Raw genomic sequence first — 14,706 nt, 5'->3', positions numbered from 1 at the left:
GTACCCAAGCGTGAGTCCTGACTGCAGCCAAGGTCAAGGGAAAGTGAGGAGGCTGCGGCCCCACGTGAGCGGCCACCAAGCCAGGCCTGTCTGAGCCGGGACAGCAACCGGTGAGGAGGGCAGGGAAGGGGCAGGGAAGGCAGCTGTGTGGGACGGAGCCTGCTGGGGTAGCACAGCTTGAGAACAGGTTGTGCCAGCTCAGCCCCGGGGTACTCGGGCTTGGAGCGGGGCCCGGGCAGAGCTGCGGTGCCACAGCCAGCCTGCCTCTCCCCGAGGGAGAGCCGAGCATCTCCCCTGCGCTGCTGCGCGGCTCACAGCCTCCGCGGGCTTGGCCCCTGCTGGTTGGTGCCCCGTTGCCTCTGGCCCCTACTGATGGGGCCTCTACCACCCACGGTGCCTCTGTGCTTTGGGAGAGCAGCTCTTGCCCACCAGCTCTGCACACCATGTGAGGAGCTTGTGCACAGGCAGCGGAAGGAGGGTCTCGGGTGGGCTGCGGAGGTGGAGCCTGGGGAGGGGCCGCTCTGAGAACAAAGCCCGGCGGCGGCAGCGGGCTCGGGGCTCCCACCATGTCTGCCAGCGGGGTCCCACCACATCCACCCCCAAAGACAGCTGAGCCGCTCGCGGGGTGCCTGCCACAGCCCCGGCCCCCTCGCTGGCCCCGGCAGCTGCTCCACAGCTGCTCACAAACTCTTGCGGGCTCTTAGGGCGGTTCCAGCGCTGGCCTGGCTGGGAAACGCTGGTGTGAGCAGGGTGTGCAGGCGTGGGGGAAACAGGCAGCACAGGCAGGGCCTGCAGCACCCTGTTCCACATCCCGCCGAGCTTGGGGGAGCTGCTCTGAAGGGCTTGGTTTGGGGAAGGGTCACAGCAGCATCAGCCCTGACCTGCGGGGATCGGGCCCTACACAGGGACCCCTTCGGCATGGTTCTGGTCCGGGACACGGGCAGGGTGGGGGCGGAGGAGGCAGGGTGGGGCAGGGCGATGCTGCCTGCCGTGGCAGGAGGATGTGGACCCAGCTGGGGGCCAGGCACATCCATGGAAGCCAGGAGCCCCCACAGAGCCCTGTGCTTGTTAGTGCAAAAGCAACTTTGTGGGTTCACGCTGAAGCAAAAGATTCTGGAAAAGGTGCCATTGTGCACATCCTGGCAGGGTCCTGAGGGGACCAGGCGTTTGGGAGCAGGGGGCTGTGTCGGGCAGCAGCTGGGAGCAGCAGGGATGGAGGGGCACAAAGGCAGCAAAGGGCCCCCCACAAAGGCTGTGCCTGCCAACACCTTGCGCAGCAACGAGGGCACAGCTGGGTGTGTGGGACAGAGCCCACTGTGCTGCATCCTTGGAAAGGAAACCTCGGGGCACAGGGTCTCAGGGTGGAGGGCACCTGAGGGCGCAGGGTTCCTGGTGTGCCGTGTCCCCGGGGTGGAGGGGATGCTGGAGCCGAGGAGGGTCTGGGGTGCAGAGGAGCACCCAGCATTTGAGGTCCCCGGGATGCAAGGTCCCCAGGCAGGGGTAGTGCAGGATGCAAGGGAGAGCCCATAGTGCAGGTTTCCGGGGTGCGGAGTCCCGGAGCGGGAGGATGGCCCCAGCTGCGGGGACAGAGCAGAGCCCGGGATGCAGGTCCCCGGGGTGCAGAATCTCGGGGGCAAGCCGTGTGCGGGGGCAGCCCGGGGCGGGGCGATGCTGCTCGCACCCCTGGGGTCCCGGTGCGGTGCCCCGCGGTGCAACCGGCAGGATGCCCCGGGGGCGCCCCGAGGGCGCGGCGGGGGCCGGGGTGGGGGCGGGGGCCGGGCTGGGGGGGGCGGAGAGGGGGGGCCGCCGTTCGCGGCGCTAGGACCGGGCGCGGCGGCGGGCGGAGCCTCCCCGCCGCTCGCCCCTCCGCCCGGCCGCTGCGGCAGTGTCTCGGAGGCGGGCAGGCGGCCGGTCCCTCCGGTCCCCCCCGGCAGCATCCCGGCCCCGTCATGGCTGGCGTCGGCTTCGCGGCGCACCGCCTGGAGCTGCTCGCCTCCTACCAGGACGTGATCGGCGAGGACAGCCCCACCGACTGGTGAGCGCGCCCGCCGCCGCCCCTTTGTCCCCGCCGCCGCCGCCGCCCTTTGTGCACGGAGCCGCCCGGTAACACCGGCCGCGCCCCGCGCCGCGCCTCCCGCCGCCCCGGGCCCGCGGTGCCGGGAGCCCCGGCACACAAAGGCGGGCGGGGCGGCTGGGAGGGGGGGTGTGCTCGGCCCGCCGTCCCCGGTGTCCGCACCTGCCCGCCGCCGCCGCACCGGGCCGGGGCGCGGTCCCCGCTTTGTCTGCGCCGGGCCGGCACGTGCGAGCGCCGGGACCCACCGCCCCCGGGAGCCCCCGGAGCGGCCCGACCCCCCGCCGGGCAGCGAGCGTGGGGAGCTGGGGGTCCGCGCACGGCGGGGAGGGCCCGGGGTTCCCCCGGTGCCGGTCCCGGCCCCGGGTCCCTCGCCATTGTCTGGAGCCGGAGCCGCGGGCAGGGGCGCCCGGGGCGGGGGATGGGACTGAGGCGTCCCGAGCCCGCCCCGCTCTCGGCCGGTCCCGGCGGTCCCCCGGCAGCGGGCGGCCCCTCTGCCCCGGCGGAGCGAGGTCTGAGGCCGCGGGAGTCTGGGCATCCCCCTTCGGCCCCCTCAGCTCCCGGGGTGCTTCATCCCCGGGGGGTCGCGGTGCGTCAGTCCGGGACCACCCTGCCGGGCTGGGGCTGCTGCGGGCTCCGGGCTGGGGGTGGTCTCCCCCGGCGGGAACCCCCGGGCTGCCCTGCCCTGCCCTGTTTGCACCCCCCGGGCTGGGCACCCCCTGCTGCGGGCACCGGGACCCGGCCGGATCCAGGCCCTGCTGCAGCCGGCACAGGAGCCCACAGGCAGCATCGCCCCACTGCCACCCCAGTTCTCCCAGCGCCCACCCGCATCTCCCAGCCCCACCCGGGCGCCATGGGGCTGGCCGCTCCCGGGACCCTCTCTTTGCCCCCCCGGGTGCCTGTGCCATTCATAAGGGGGATGCTACCGGCACCCTGGGGTGCAGCTTGCTGGGCAGTGCTGGGTGCATGGTGCTCTCTGGTCAGGGTGCCTACCATGCACCCAGCACCCTGCTGGTGTGCTCCCACCCCCAGCCAGGATGCACGCCGCTCGCTATCCGGGTCCCTGATCTTGGGACAGGGCTGAGAGTCCCCTAGGCTGTGTGGGCCTGGGCAGGTCCTGGTCCCCGCCAGCCCTGGGTCTCTGGGGAGACCCGCGGTCCCACTGCCAGCCCAAGGGCACCGTGGGCGAACACGGTGCGTGTTGCCAGCCAGGAGGCAGCTGTCAGCCCTGGGTACATCTCGCTTCCCGGCATCCGCTGCAAAGGAGCCCTCCCTGCCAAAGCTGCTGAGAGCAGCAGAAACGGTTCCCGGGAAGGCAAGCACTGGGGCTGGACCCCCAGTACCTCCAGCACTGTGCCCCAGCTGGGCAGCATCCTTGGGACTGAGCTCACCCCATTGTCACCAGCTTCTCCATCCGATGGTCACCGGAGCGCCCAGCACTCGGTGCTAGTGGGAGCAGCATCCCTGCTGCAGGGCCCAGTGCAGGACGAGGGGCGATGCTGGGGGACGGCATTGGGCAGGGGTGATGGGAACCATCCGCCTGCAGTGGTCCAGCATAGCTGAGCCAGCGGCTGCGAGGACACTGCTCTGGAGCCGCGTCCTGGGCTCTGGTGCTGGGGGATGCTGTGCTCTCACCCGCCCGGGATCCCTGTGTTTAGTCTGGGATTCCCACCAGCTCCAGCCTGGTCCTGGAGGGTCCGAGCGTTCCCTCCCCCTGCCCGGCCCCGCGGAGGCTGCTGGGGCCTATTACTCGATTGGAAAGGAATTTGGTGCTTCTTTCTGAGCACGCTGCCGACTCCCTGGAGCTCCCAGCCACATTGGAAACACATGTGCCCGGGCTGAGGTGGATGGGCTGGGGCGATGCTCCACCTCAGCCATGGCATGGGGGACAGGCAGCTGTGGGTGCCCTGGGTGTTGGCACCCATGGGCTCTGGTGTGCCAGCTCTGGTGAGCAATGGGGCTGCACAAGGGCAGCAGGGCTGCTGTCCCTTTGGTGGGGTGATGGGGGATCCTTGCTGGAGTCCCCCCACCATGGGGATCCCTCCTCCCTGGGCTGCACGGGGCACCTCACCCGAGGGTGCCCCATGTGCCCAGAGCCAGGGGATGGGAAGGGCCTATATAGGGTAAGAGGAAAGGATTAAAGCCTGTGGAAAGGGGTGAGTGATGCATGATGCTACCTTCATGTGTCGTGGCATGGCTGGTCCCTGCAGCCGGTGCTGTTGGGCTGTAGGTCTCTGGGGCACCCCTGGGGATGCTGCTGGCCCCAGCGTGGCCTCACTGGCCCAGGGACCAAAATTCTCCAGATCCTCCATCCCAATATGGGGTCAGACCATGCCGTTGGGCTGTGCTCGGGGCCAGGCTCTGATTTCACGGTGGTGCCTGGGATGATGGGACCCTTGCCAAGCTCCGGCTGCCCTGGGAGCACCCCGGGGTGCAGGCGGCAGCACCGCGCTTGGGTGCCACCCTGCATGGCGGGGTCCTGGAGGGGAGAGCAGGCAGTGGGTGCCCCCAGGCAGCGATGCCGTGGCTCTACTCTACTTGTTCCCTCCCTTCTGCAGTCAGCTGCACCCCACCCTGCAAGCCCCCAACCCCTGCCTGCCACGCTGGGCTCCCCCAAACTGCCGCTATCCCCCCATTCCTGGGAGATCACAGCAGGTTCCCCCAGGCAGGGGCCACGTTTACAGACAGTGGCTGCATTTGCTGCCCTTCCCCAGCACAGGCATCACAGACGGCGCTTTGCAGCTGCTTTGCCAGCTCCATGGCCGGGAGCCGGCGCCAGCTGGGGCGGCCGATTAGCGGGATCGGGATGTGTGGATTAAAGTCAATCTTGTTGGTGCAATTATCTGCAACTCTATGCCAGGGGCTCAGGGGGCAGTAGGTACTGTGGGGTGGAGGGAGGCCCCCATGGTCTTAGGCACCTGCCTGCCTTCTCCTGTTTTTTTCAGCTCCCAGGGTCCAGCCGTAGCCTCAGGTTTTGGGGACTCTGTCCATAGGACCCCCCCGATTCCCATCCCCAAGCCCAGCCTCCATCTGGAAGCTGCAAGCTGGGGTGAGGACGGCTCAGCCCGGCACCGCGGGGATTTTGGTGCTCCAGCAAGCACCGCACGGGCGCCGCCAGCCAAATGCCGATCGGCAGAGCCACCCGCCTGCTCCGGCACAGGGAAGGTGGGGGAGGCCAGCACGGCGGCCCCGGCTTTCTGGGCGCAGTGCGTGACGGTGGCAGGTTTGGGCGCCTGCCAGGCCCCGGCAGGTCCCCGCTGCCTGCCTGCCTCCCCCGCTCCCCTCTGCTAATCACCTCGTCATCGGGGTGAGCTACATCCCAGCTGGGATGGGGGGGTTGCCATGGCAGCAGAGGATGCTGGTTGCCTAGCAACACCCATCCCCTCGCCCACCCGCCCTGGACTGATTTGGCATGCGTCCTGCCCCCCCCATAGCTGGCTGCCCGCCCCTGGGGAGGTGCAGGCTGGCGGGGGTCCCCACGAAGCCCTGGAGGGTTTGGCTGGAGCAGGGCAGGAGCAAGAGGGGGTTTTCCATCCACTGGGAATGGTTTCTAAGGAACAGTCTCCATGACGGCCCCATCACACCCCGGCGGCACATTGATTTGCTGCTGCTGGTGCTCTGGCGTCCTCCCCCGGCCTGGTGCCTGCCGGGCCGGTTGCTCACGCAGCCGGGCATGTGAGTGGCTCTGAGTTCCCTGCTGGGGCGTGGGGCTGTCCCCAAAGCCAGTCGGTATCAGCGGGGTCGAGGGGGGACAGGGACAGGCGTGCAAGTTGCTGCAGGGCCACAGCAGCACAGAACAGCAGCCTGTGGTCTGTGGGCGGCATTGCCCAGCTGGTCCCTGTGCCCAAGTGACTTCTCTCTGTCCCCAACCTCGCGACCCTGCTCCACAGCTGGCAGGGAGGTGAATATTCCCTGCCTAAAGTCCCGGCAGCCTGGCCCTTTGTGGTGGTGACGGTCAAGGGGTTGGGGTGACTGGGCCCCCCAGCTTGGGGACATCTGACTGGCCCCCACAGGACCTGCCCTGACCCCAGTATTAGCAGGATGGGGTGGGGGTCCTGTCCCATGGTCCCCCAGCCATGGCTCTCCCACACTGTCTCCCCAGGGCCCTCTACACGTATGAGGATGGCTCCGATGACCTGAAGCTGGCAGCGTCAGGAGGTAAGGTCCTCTGTCCCTGCTGACGGCTTGGCTCTGCCCGTGTTTTCGCTGGCACGGTGCTGGCTGGATGTGGGCTGACGGTGCCATTCCAGGTGGAGGTTTGCTGGAGCTCTCTGGCCACTTTGAGATCCAGAAGGTGATGTACGGCTTCTGCAGCGTCAAGGACCCTCAGGCTGTGCTCCCCAAATACGTCCTTGTCAACTGGGTGAGTGGGGGGGCCTATCCTGGGGGAGGCTGTGCCGTGCCCACCGGGACTGCAGCGTTGGTGGGGACATGGCTGGGTATGGAGGAGGAGCGCGTGGTGTCTGGGGGGTGTGGGTGCCCCACAGTCCTGCTGTCCTGTGGTGATCAGCAGGGTGGGGGTCACCCTGCCGCCTCTCCCCGGCTCAGCCCCTCCCTGGCTGCTACAGGTGGGCGAGGACGTGCCGGACGCCCGCAAGTGTGCCTGTGCCAGCCACGTGGCCAAGATCGCCGAGTTCTTCCAGGTGGGTGACACGGGGAGGGGGATGATGCTGCTGCGGCACAGACCCCAGTCCCTGATGGCTGCTCGCCACTCCCCTCCAGGGTGTGGATGTCATTGTCAATGCCAGTAGCGTGGAGGACATCGACCCGGGGGCCATCGGGCAGCGGCTCTCCAACGGGCTGGCCCGAGTCTCCAGCCCAGTGCTGCACCGCCTGCGGCTGCGGGAGGATGAGAACGCCGAGCCCGTGGTAATGTCCCCGTGCTAGCGGTGGTGATGGTGGCAGCCGTAGGACGTTCCTCCTGCCCAGGGCTCCTGTCTGCCACAGCCCAACACCCCGTGTGCTGCTTACCGTTATTCCCCCTCGCTGATCCCAGCCCCTCCGCCCCCCCACCTCTTGTCCGTCCCAGGGCACCACTTACCAGAAAACCGACGCCACCGTGGAGATGAAGCGGCTCAATCGGGAGCAATTCTGGGAACAAGCCAAGGTGGGGTACAGGGGTGGGAGCAGCCCCTGGTCCCTGAGGAGAGGGATGAGCCACCGACGGGCTGATGAGCAGCTCTGTCCTTCATCCACCCCCCCAACAGAAAGAAGAGGAATTGCGTAAAGAGGAGGAACGGAAAAAGGCCCTGGATGCCCGGCTGCGGTTCGAGCAGGAGCGGATGGAGCAGGAACGGCTGGAGCAGGAGGAGCGGGAGCGGCGCTACCGGGAGCGGGAGGAGCAGATCGAGGAGCACAGGCATGGCGGGGACGCGTCCCGTGGGACGCGGGAGGGTTTTGCATGTGCTGTGAGCGTCTGGGTGGGCGCGTGGGTGTTCGTCCCCGCCGAGGATGGGGCAGGGCAGGGCTGGCGGGCAGGGGCTGGCAGCCGGTGCCCAGCCTCTCCTCTGTGCTCCCATGGCAGGCGGAAGCAGCAGAGCATGGAGGCGGAGGAGGCCCGGCAGCGCCTGAAGGAGCAGTCCATCTTCGTGAGTGCCGTGGCGGGCGTGGGGCTGGGGTTGGAGCTGGAGCTGCCGCCTGGCACCGCGGCCAGGGAAGGGCTTTTCCCAGCGGGGTTCTTGGGGTGAGGGGTGACGCCGCATCTCTTCCCAGGGAGATCAGCACGAGGAGGACGACAGGCAGCAGCTCAGGAAATCAGAGTCGGAGGTGGAGGTGAGTGCGGCGCTGGCTGTGCCTGGTGCTGGTCATAGAATCACAGGATCACAAGATGTCCTGAGCTGGAAGGGACCCACAAGGATCATGGAGTCCAACTCCTGTCCCTGCACAGGACACCCCACAGATCACACCGTGTGTCTGAGGACGTTGTCCAGTCTCTTCTTGAACACTGTCAGGCTGGGGCTGTGACACCTCCCTGGGGAGCCTGTTCAGTGTCCAGCACCCTCTGGGTGAAGAACCTTTTCCTAATGTCCAACCTAAACCTCTCCTGGCACATTTTCTGCCATCCCCTCGGACTCTGTCCTTGGTCCCTAAAGAGAAGAGTTCGGTGCGGGCTCCTCCTCCTCCCCGTGTGAGGAAGCTGTAACCCCATGAGGTCTCTGTCTCCTTTTCTCCAGGTCCTTGCTCCCCAGCCAGCGGTGCCCACAGCTGGATGGGGACCCAGCTGGGGCGGTGCATGGAGCGTGGTCCCACAACCCCACACCGCCAGGGCAGTGGGTCTCAGCCTCTTTGTCCCTACAGGAGGCTGCTGCCATCATCGCTCAGCGGCCTGACAACCCCCGGGAATTCTTCAAGCAGCAGGAGCGGGTGGCATCGGGCAGCAGCGAGGCCGTCTCACCGGGCAGCCACAGGACAGGTGAGGGGCATGGGGGGCTGCGGGCACCGGGTGGGCACAGAGAGGCCGGGGGGCTGCGGAGCAGGTGAGTGCAGGTGCCACCGAGGCTCCCACAGCCCAATGGGTCACAGCAGGATCTCGAGGGACCCGGGCTGTAATGTGGGGAAGTTGTGTCCCCTCTGTGGACGCTGGGGTTGTTGGGGGGCATGAGGAAGGCAAGGGGTTGTCCTGCTCTGCTGTGCCACCGTCACTGCCACCACACCACACGTGGCCCCTGCAGCCGGGGCAGCTTGGCAGGGACTGGATGCTGGGGGGATCTTCAGCAAGGGGGGTCATCCCGCTCCCTGCTGGCTGTTGTCTGCTCACCTGTCATGGCACTGTGCTGGCGGCTGGGGTGGCAGCGTGGTTGGTGTGGCTGAGATGGTAGCTGGGGGTCTGGGGTGGCCTGGGAAGGAAACTTCCCACGGGGGCAGCTGAAAGGGGCAGGAGAGCGTCGGGCAGCTATGGGACACTTGCCGTGCTCCCAGCTCGCGGCCCGTGGGGCTCCCCTCATGCCCCATGGTGCGCTTGCCCCAGGATCCCCACTGCCAGGGTGGGTGCCTCTGGTGGTGTGGACACCCCGCTTTTGGGTCGGGGTGATGCCAGCAGGTCCTTGGCTGTGGCAGTGGGGCTGTCCCTGGCCATGGGGAGGGAGTGGCCAGGCAGGGGACGTTCTGCAGGATGGCTGGGCTGCTTCACAGTCTGGGGTTCAGCCCTGGGACTCTCTTTGTGGCTCTAGGGCAGGGCTGGCTGTCCTGGTGGGCACCTTCAGCCATGGAGCTGTGCTGGGGATCATGCTGGGGTGCTGTGCCATGGGGCTGTGCCATGGGAGAGCCTGTGATGTGTGTTCTTGCTGGGGGTCATGCCATGGGCTGTGCCATGGGCTGTGCCGTGGGGCTGTGCTGTGGGTCGTGCTGTGGGCTGTGTGTTGCGGCCAAGCTGTAGCGTCGTGCCGTGAGTTGTGCTGTGGGTTCATGCTGTGGGACCATGCTGTGCCTGAGCAGATAGTTGGCCCCATGGCTGTGTCCAGTTCTCTCTCCCCACCTGGCCAAGCAGCGCTGCCTGCCATCCTTCTGTCCTGCTGTCTTTCCATCCTCTTGTCCCACCATCCTCCTGCTCTCCTGTCAGTGCTGCCTCCCATCCCTCCATCCTCTCGTCCTGGTGCCCTGGTGCCCCGGCCCCGCTATGGCCGTGCTGAGCAGGGACTGACCCATCTCTTTGCTCTCTCTCTCTCCGTCCGTCTGTCTGTCTTTCTCTCAGCAGGTCGTCTGCACTGTCCTTTCATAAAGACAGCTGACAGTGGGCCGCCTTCTTCCTCCTCCTCTTCCTCCCCCCCACGGACCCCCTTCCCCTATATCACCTGCCACCGCACCCCAAATCTCTCCTCTTTCTTCCCATGTAGGTAGCTGGGAGCCCCTGGGCACAGAGCTCCGGGGGGGCTGAGCCACAGGCATCCACCGCACAGCCCACCCAGCCCCACGGCACGCCGGGCCGGGGGGTGCGAGGACAGAGCCGCGGGACTGATGGTGGAGGCAGTGCCCTTTCCATGGGCACCCCAAGGGGGACGAGCACCCCAAGGGGGCTGCGTCCATGCCCACGGGCACCCTGCACGCCCAGCTGGGGCTGGCCCATGGTGCGCACTGTGGCCTGGGGTGGGGAGATGTGCAGGCTGGATCTGTGGGACAGGTTGTGCCTGTGGTATGGGGAGGGGGCCACCAGGCAGGCTGTGCCCGTGGGGCAGACGTGAACAGGGCAGAGCTGCACCTGGGGAGATGACGAAGATGCTGGTCTGCCTGTGGGGTGGAGCAGGCTGCGCCCGTGGGATGGGGGCACGGGGCAGGCAGAGATGGGCTGTGCCCGTGGGGCAGAAGTGGACAGGGTGTACCGCGCCCTGGATTGCGCAGGACGGTGCTCACGGGGCAGCACGGGATGGACGAGGCTGTGCCCAGGGTCATGTGGGGCTGTGCCCATGGAGCAGAAGGAGCCAGGCGGTGCCTGGGGCCGTGTGTGGTTGTGCCCCTTGGCTGAGGGGTATCAGGCACAATGCTGTGCCCGTGGAGGAGCGGCTGTGCCAGAGCCCAGCTGGGCAATGGCCGGCGTGTGCTTTGGCAGCTGCAGGGCTGCCTGTCCCTGGCAGAGAGGGGCTGCAGCTGTGTGGGGCGGGTAGGGGTGGCCAGAGCCGGGGCATGGTGGTTGCTGCACCCCCGGGCCCCTCTGCCCTGCCCTGCAGGAGGGGATGATAAGGTGGCAGGTGCACTGTGGTGTACATTTGTCAGCTCGTGGCCAGGTTGGCACGGGACAGGAGCAGGGGCAGTGCTGGGGTGCTGGTGTACCCCGGTGTGGGCAGCCCCCCACACCACCTCCCTGTCTCCCTTGTCTGCAGGCAGCCACTCGGACGCGTACCGCAAGGCCTCGGCAGCGGGCTGCAGCCCCTGCGAGTCCAGCCCGGCCGCCACGCCGCTGGGTGAGCCGGGCACCCGCGCCTCGGGTGACGAGACGCCGGCAACGCCCAAAGGTGGGCGCAGGGCTGGCACTGCCTGCCCCTGCCTGGGGCTGCCCGGGCATGTCCCCATGGTCCCCCCAGCACATCCCCCTGCTGCAGCCCCCTCGATGCCGCTGCGTCCCCCGCTGCGCTCCCCATGCTGCAGCCATGCCAGCCTTGCTTGCGTCGCTCGGTGCATCCATGCTGTCCAGTGCCTGTGCTTTGGTGCACTACCAGCCGACTCTGCTGTGTCCCCCCAGTGCATCCCCACCCTATCTGCTGCTTGTGCTGGTGCATCCCTGCTGTCTCTGCTGCACACCCCCCCATGATCCCCCTCCCCATCTGCAGTGCATTGCCCCAGCCAGTGCACCTCTGCACTTGCGGGTTCATTCCCCCCCCCCATCCATACATGCACCCCCATATCTGCAGCATCACCCCAGTGCCTCCACCCCCCAATCTCTGCTGCATCCCCCAATATGATTGTGCCCTATCTGCTCCTTTGCGCTGCATGTCCTTGCCAGTGTTGCTGGTTCCCTCCCTGCATCCCCCGTGCATCTCAGCTTTCCCTTCCGCATCTCTCAGTGCTCCCCAACCCGTCCCTTCCACATCCCCCAAGTCCCATGCCTCTCAGCCAAACACCCCCAGCCCCTGTCCCCAGGCAGGTCCCAGCCACCCACCCTCCCCAAGGGACTGCTTTGGCGCTTCCAACCCCCACACCATGTCCCCTTGGTCCCCTGGTGCCTGCCATCAGTGCCCTCACTGCCCACCCTCCCCAAGGGACTGCTTTGGCACTTCCAACCCCCCCACCATGTCCTCTTGGTCCCTTGGTGCCTGCCATCAGTGCCCTCACTGCCCACCCATCCCCACAGCATCTCCCCACCGAACCCAACCCGGAGGCCTGCCCACCCCAGCTGCAGCTCTGTCCCCACTGACTGTTGTCCCCCCCCTTGCAGACTCCCCCAGCCCCAGCACCCAGGAGACCGGGCCAGCCGCACCTGAGCAGCACTGGCCCTTCCCGGGACCCGAGGACAAGGTCACCGAGCCCCCTGGGGACGAGCCCGGCCACAGGCCGGCATGGACAGCGGGGGGTGACGCCTTGGGGGACCTGGTGACCCTGGAGCCCGCCGAGCCCTCCTCACTGCCCACAGCCACGGAATCCCAGCCCGGGGAGACCCCCAACCCTGAGAGCCTCATCGACCTGTGGCAGAGTGACGGGGCCACCCCGGCCACTGCCTGGCCCCTGCCCACCACCCCTGTCCCCGAGGGCCCCCCAGCCACGCTACCCGACGAGGGGGCCCTGCTAAGCCTGGACGAGCTGCCTGAGCCCCCCGCCACCTTCTGCGACGCAGAGCAGGAGGAGGAGGAGGTGGCCGGTGGGGGTGACGCCCAGCCCCGGGGGCTCGGCTGCCAGCGTGCCCCTGAGGAGGACACCCCCGGCCGAGAGACCCCCCCCATCACCAATGGGGAGATGGCCCCCAAGGACGGGACACCAGGTCGTGGGGAGCAGGTGAGCATCACGGATGGGGTGGGAGGGTGAGAAGGGGGGGGCGGGGGGGTGTGTCGGGAGGGTGACACAGTGGGGGTCCTGATCACCTGCACACCCCCTCCCAGGCCAGTGAGGGCTATTTCAGCCAGTCCCAGGAGGAGGAGGTGCCCCCTCCCGAAGAGCCATCGGCCAAAGCCCCCCAACCCATCTTCTACAACAAACCCCCAGGTGAGTGGGGACAGTGGAGGGGGGGTGTCTGTCCCTCCATGGGGCACCCCACACCACCCTGACCCCCCCCATCCTCCCTGTCTCCCAGAGATCGACATCACATGCTGGGACGCAGACCCCCTGCCCGAAGAGGAGGAGAGTTTCGGGGGGGGCCTGTAAGCACAGGTCCCTCTGCCGGCACAGGCAGCCCGCCCCGGCCGGCGCGGGGGGGCTGCAGCTGGGGGCCGGGTCCCCCTCTTACCCCACTGGGGCCCTGCAGGATGAGGCCTCTGGGTGGGGGCCGCCCCACTGTGCCCCCACCCCGGGGCACCTTTTACAGCCCCCTCCCCTTATCTCTTTTTTAAGTTGTTGGTAGGAGCCGTGTCAGCCCCCAAGTTCCCCCCCCTTAGCAGTGCCCCCCCGCTGCCCCAGTGAGTGCCCGTTCGGCGCGGGGGCGGGGGTGCACACGCATCCCCTGTCTGGCTGTGGGATGAGGTCCTTGTTCTCTTCATGCCCCCAGGGAGCCCCCCAGTACTTTGCACGAGTTCAAAAAAAAAAGGAATAATAATAATAATAATAACAATAATAAATGAATATGGCAATAAAAATGACCTGACCGAGGCGAGGCCGTGGCTGGCGGTGCCCCTCTCCCCGCCCCCCCCTCCAAATCCCGGCAGGGAGCTGGCGTGGGGCTTTTGCCCTCCCCCCCTCCTTCCTCGCCGGGAGCCCCCCCACTCCCCGCTTGGCCCCCGCTTGGCCCCTCTCTCTCCCCCTTACAGCAACTGTTTTTGGAAAGCACAAGTTCTGTACCGGCAGTGTGCTCATGTCTGTTAATAAATAAAGCGACAAAGCGACTCCCATGGGGGCTGCAGCCTGCTGGGGGGGGCAGGGAGTGCTGGGGGGGACAGCTACCGTCACCCCTGGGGGGTTCTCATGATGCCAGTCTGGCAGGAGGCAAACCCGAGCCACAAACTTTTATTCTCAAACTGTAACAAACAAAAAATTTTAAGAAACAGAGCAGAGTCTGGGTCCCCAGCGCCCCCGGCCATGGGGGGGCCAGCAGGGGCCAGGCGGGGAACCAGCCCCTTCCGTGCTGGCGGCGATGGCCCGCGCCGGGGCAGGCGTCCCCAAGGTGACACAGGCAACCCAACCACCCACCACTCTGGTGCTGGAGGGGCACCTGCGGCAAGGTCTGGGGGTCCCTGGGGCCGCCGTTAGACAGCGGTAGTCCTGCCGAAGAGGGGCATGGAGACTGGGAGGTGCCAGGGTCCTGGCTCGTAGGTGTCCCTGCTGCTGAGCTCTGAGTCCGTCCAGCTGGGAAACATGCGGGGGGAGCACTCTGCCTGCAGGTAGAGGTCCGGGCAGGCAGGGCTGGGGCTGGCCGAGCGGGGCAGGTGCAACGCCGAACCGTAGCCGGCGTCCAGGAAAAGGGGTTTGTAGCTGGGGGGCTGCTCCTGCTTCTCCAGCCGCTCGTGGCTCAGGAAGGGGGCATTGATTTTGCGGTAGAGCCCCCGTGTGTCCATCAGCACCTCACTGTACGGTGGGGGGGGCTCTGCCATCAGCAGTGCCTCCTCATAGCACGGCGGCTTTGACAGGTCTGACTCTGCAAGGCAAAGCCCCCCCCGGACCCCGCTGCCATCAGCACTGTGTCCCAGCTCTCGCACTGCACCCTCCCCGTAACAAGGGGGAGACGTGCGCTCTGGGGATGCCAAGAGCCCCCCCAGCTCCTTACCATGCCGGCAGCTCCAGGGCCGGGGGGGCGGGATGTGGTGGGGGTGATGATGGTGGGGCTCGAGGCGCAGGCGGTGGGGAATGGCGATGCCGGGGGGGCTGCCCCCGTAACCCTCGTAGTGCAGCGGCTCCAGCTCCAGCGCGCGCAGGCTCTGCTCCCGCAGCCGCTCCTCCTGCTGCCGCTTCACCCGCCGCCGCAGGTAGCTGCAGAAGCAGCACAGCAGCACGATGAGCCCCCAGATGAGCCAGAAGCCCGCGAAGCAGGTGAGGAAGGTGTAGGTGCCCTGGGACATCACCAT

At 67.5% G+C, this 14,706-nt stretch overlaps 2 protein-coding genes across 3 annotated transcripts; one reads left to right on the top strand and one right to left on the bottom strand.

The window, feature by feature from the left end:
* Positions 1-1,949: 1,949 nt before the first annotated feature.
* Positions 1,950-12,856, top strand: DBN1 (drebrin 1; the record flags this gene model as incomplete). Of its 2 annotated transcripts, XM_080353021.1 has the most annotated exons (15): positions 1,950-2,035; positions 6,174-6,229; positions 6,322-6,434; positions 6,640-6,714; positions 6,794-6,940; positions 7,101-7,178; positions 7,279-7,430; positions 7,596-7,659; positions 7,784-7,843; positions 8,369-8,483; positions 9,765-9,903; positions 10,889-11,016; positions 11,937-12,490; positions 12,595-12,697; positions 12,786-12,856. In XM_080353021.1, 15 exons carry the CDS (start codon positions 1,950-1,952, stop codon positions 12,854-12,856), a joined length of 1,941 nt encoding a protein of 646 aa, XP_080209147.1. The 2 variants fall into 2 exon arrangements, with proteins under 2 accessions (XP_080209147.1, XP_080209148.1); XM_080353022.1 differs by lacking the exon at positions 9,765-9,903 and having other exon boundaries at positions 10,885-11,016.
* Positions 12,857-13,890: 1,034 nt separating this feature from the next.
* Positions 13,891-14,706, bottom strand: PRR7 (proline rich 7, synaptic; the record flags this gene model as incomplete). The annotated part of the gene is made up of 2 exons (XM_080353031.1): positions 13,891-14,279; positions 14,409-14,706. 2 exons carry the CDS (start codon positions 14,704-14,706, stop codon positions 13,891-13,893), a joined length of 687 nt encoding a protein of 228 aa, XP_080209157.1.

The sequence above is a fragment of the Nesoenas mayeri genome (genome assembly GCF_963082525.1).
Source record: "Nesoenas mayeri genome assembly, chromosome: 14".
Taxonomy (NCBI): domain Eukaryota; kingdom Metazoa; phylum Chordata; class Aves; order Columbiformes; family Columbidae; genus Nesoenas; species Nesoenas mayeri.
The sequence above is the reverse complement of the archived record's forward strand: the minus strand, read 5'-3'. Positions and strand labels throughout refer to the sequence as shown.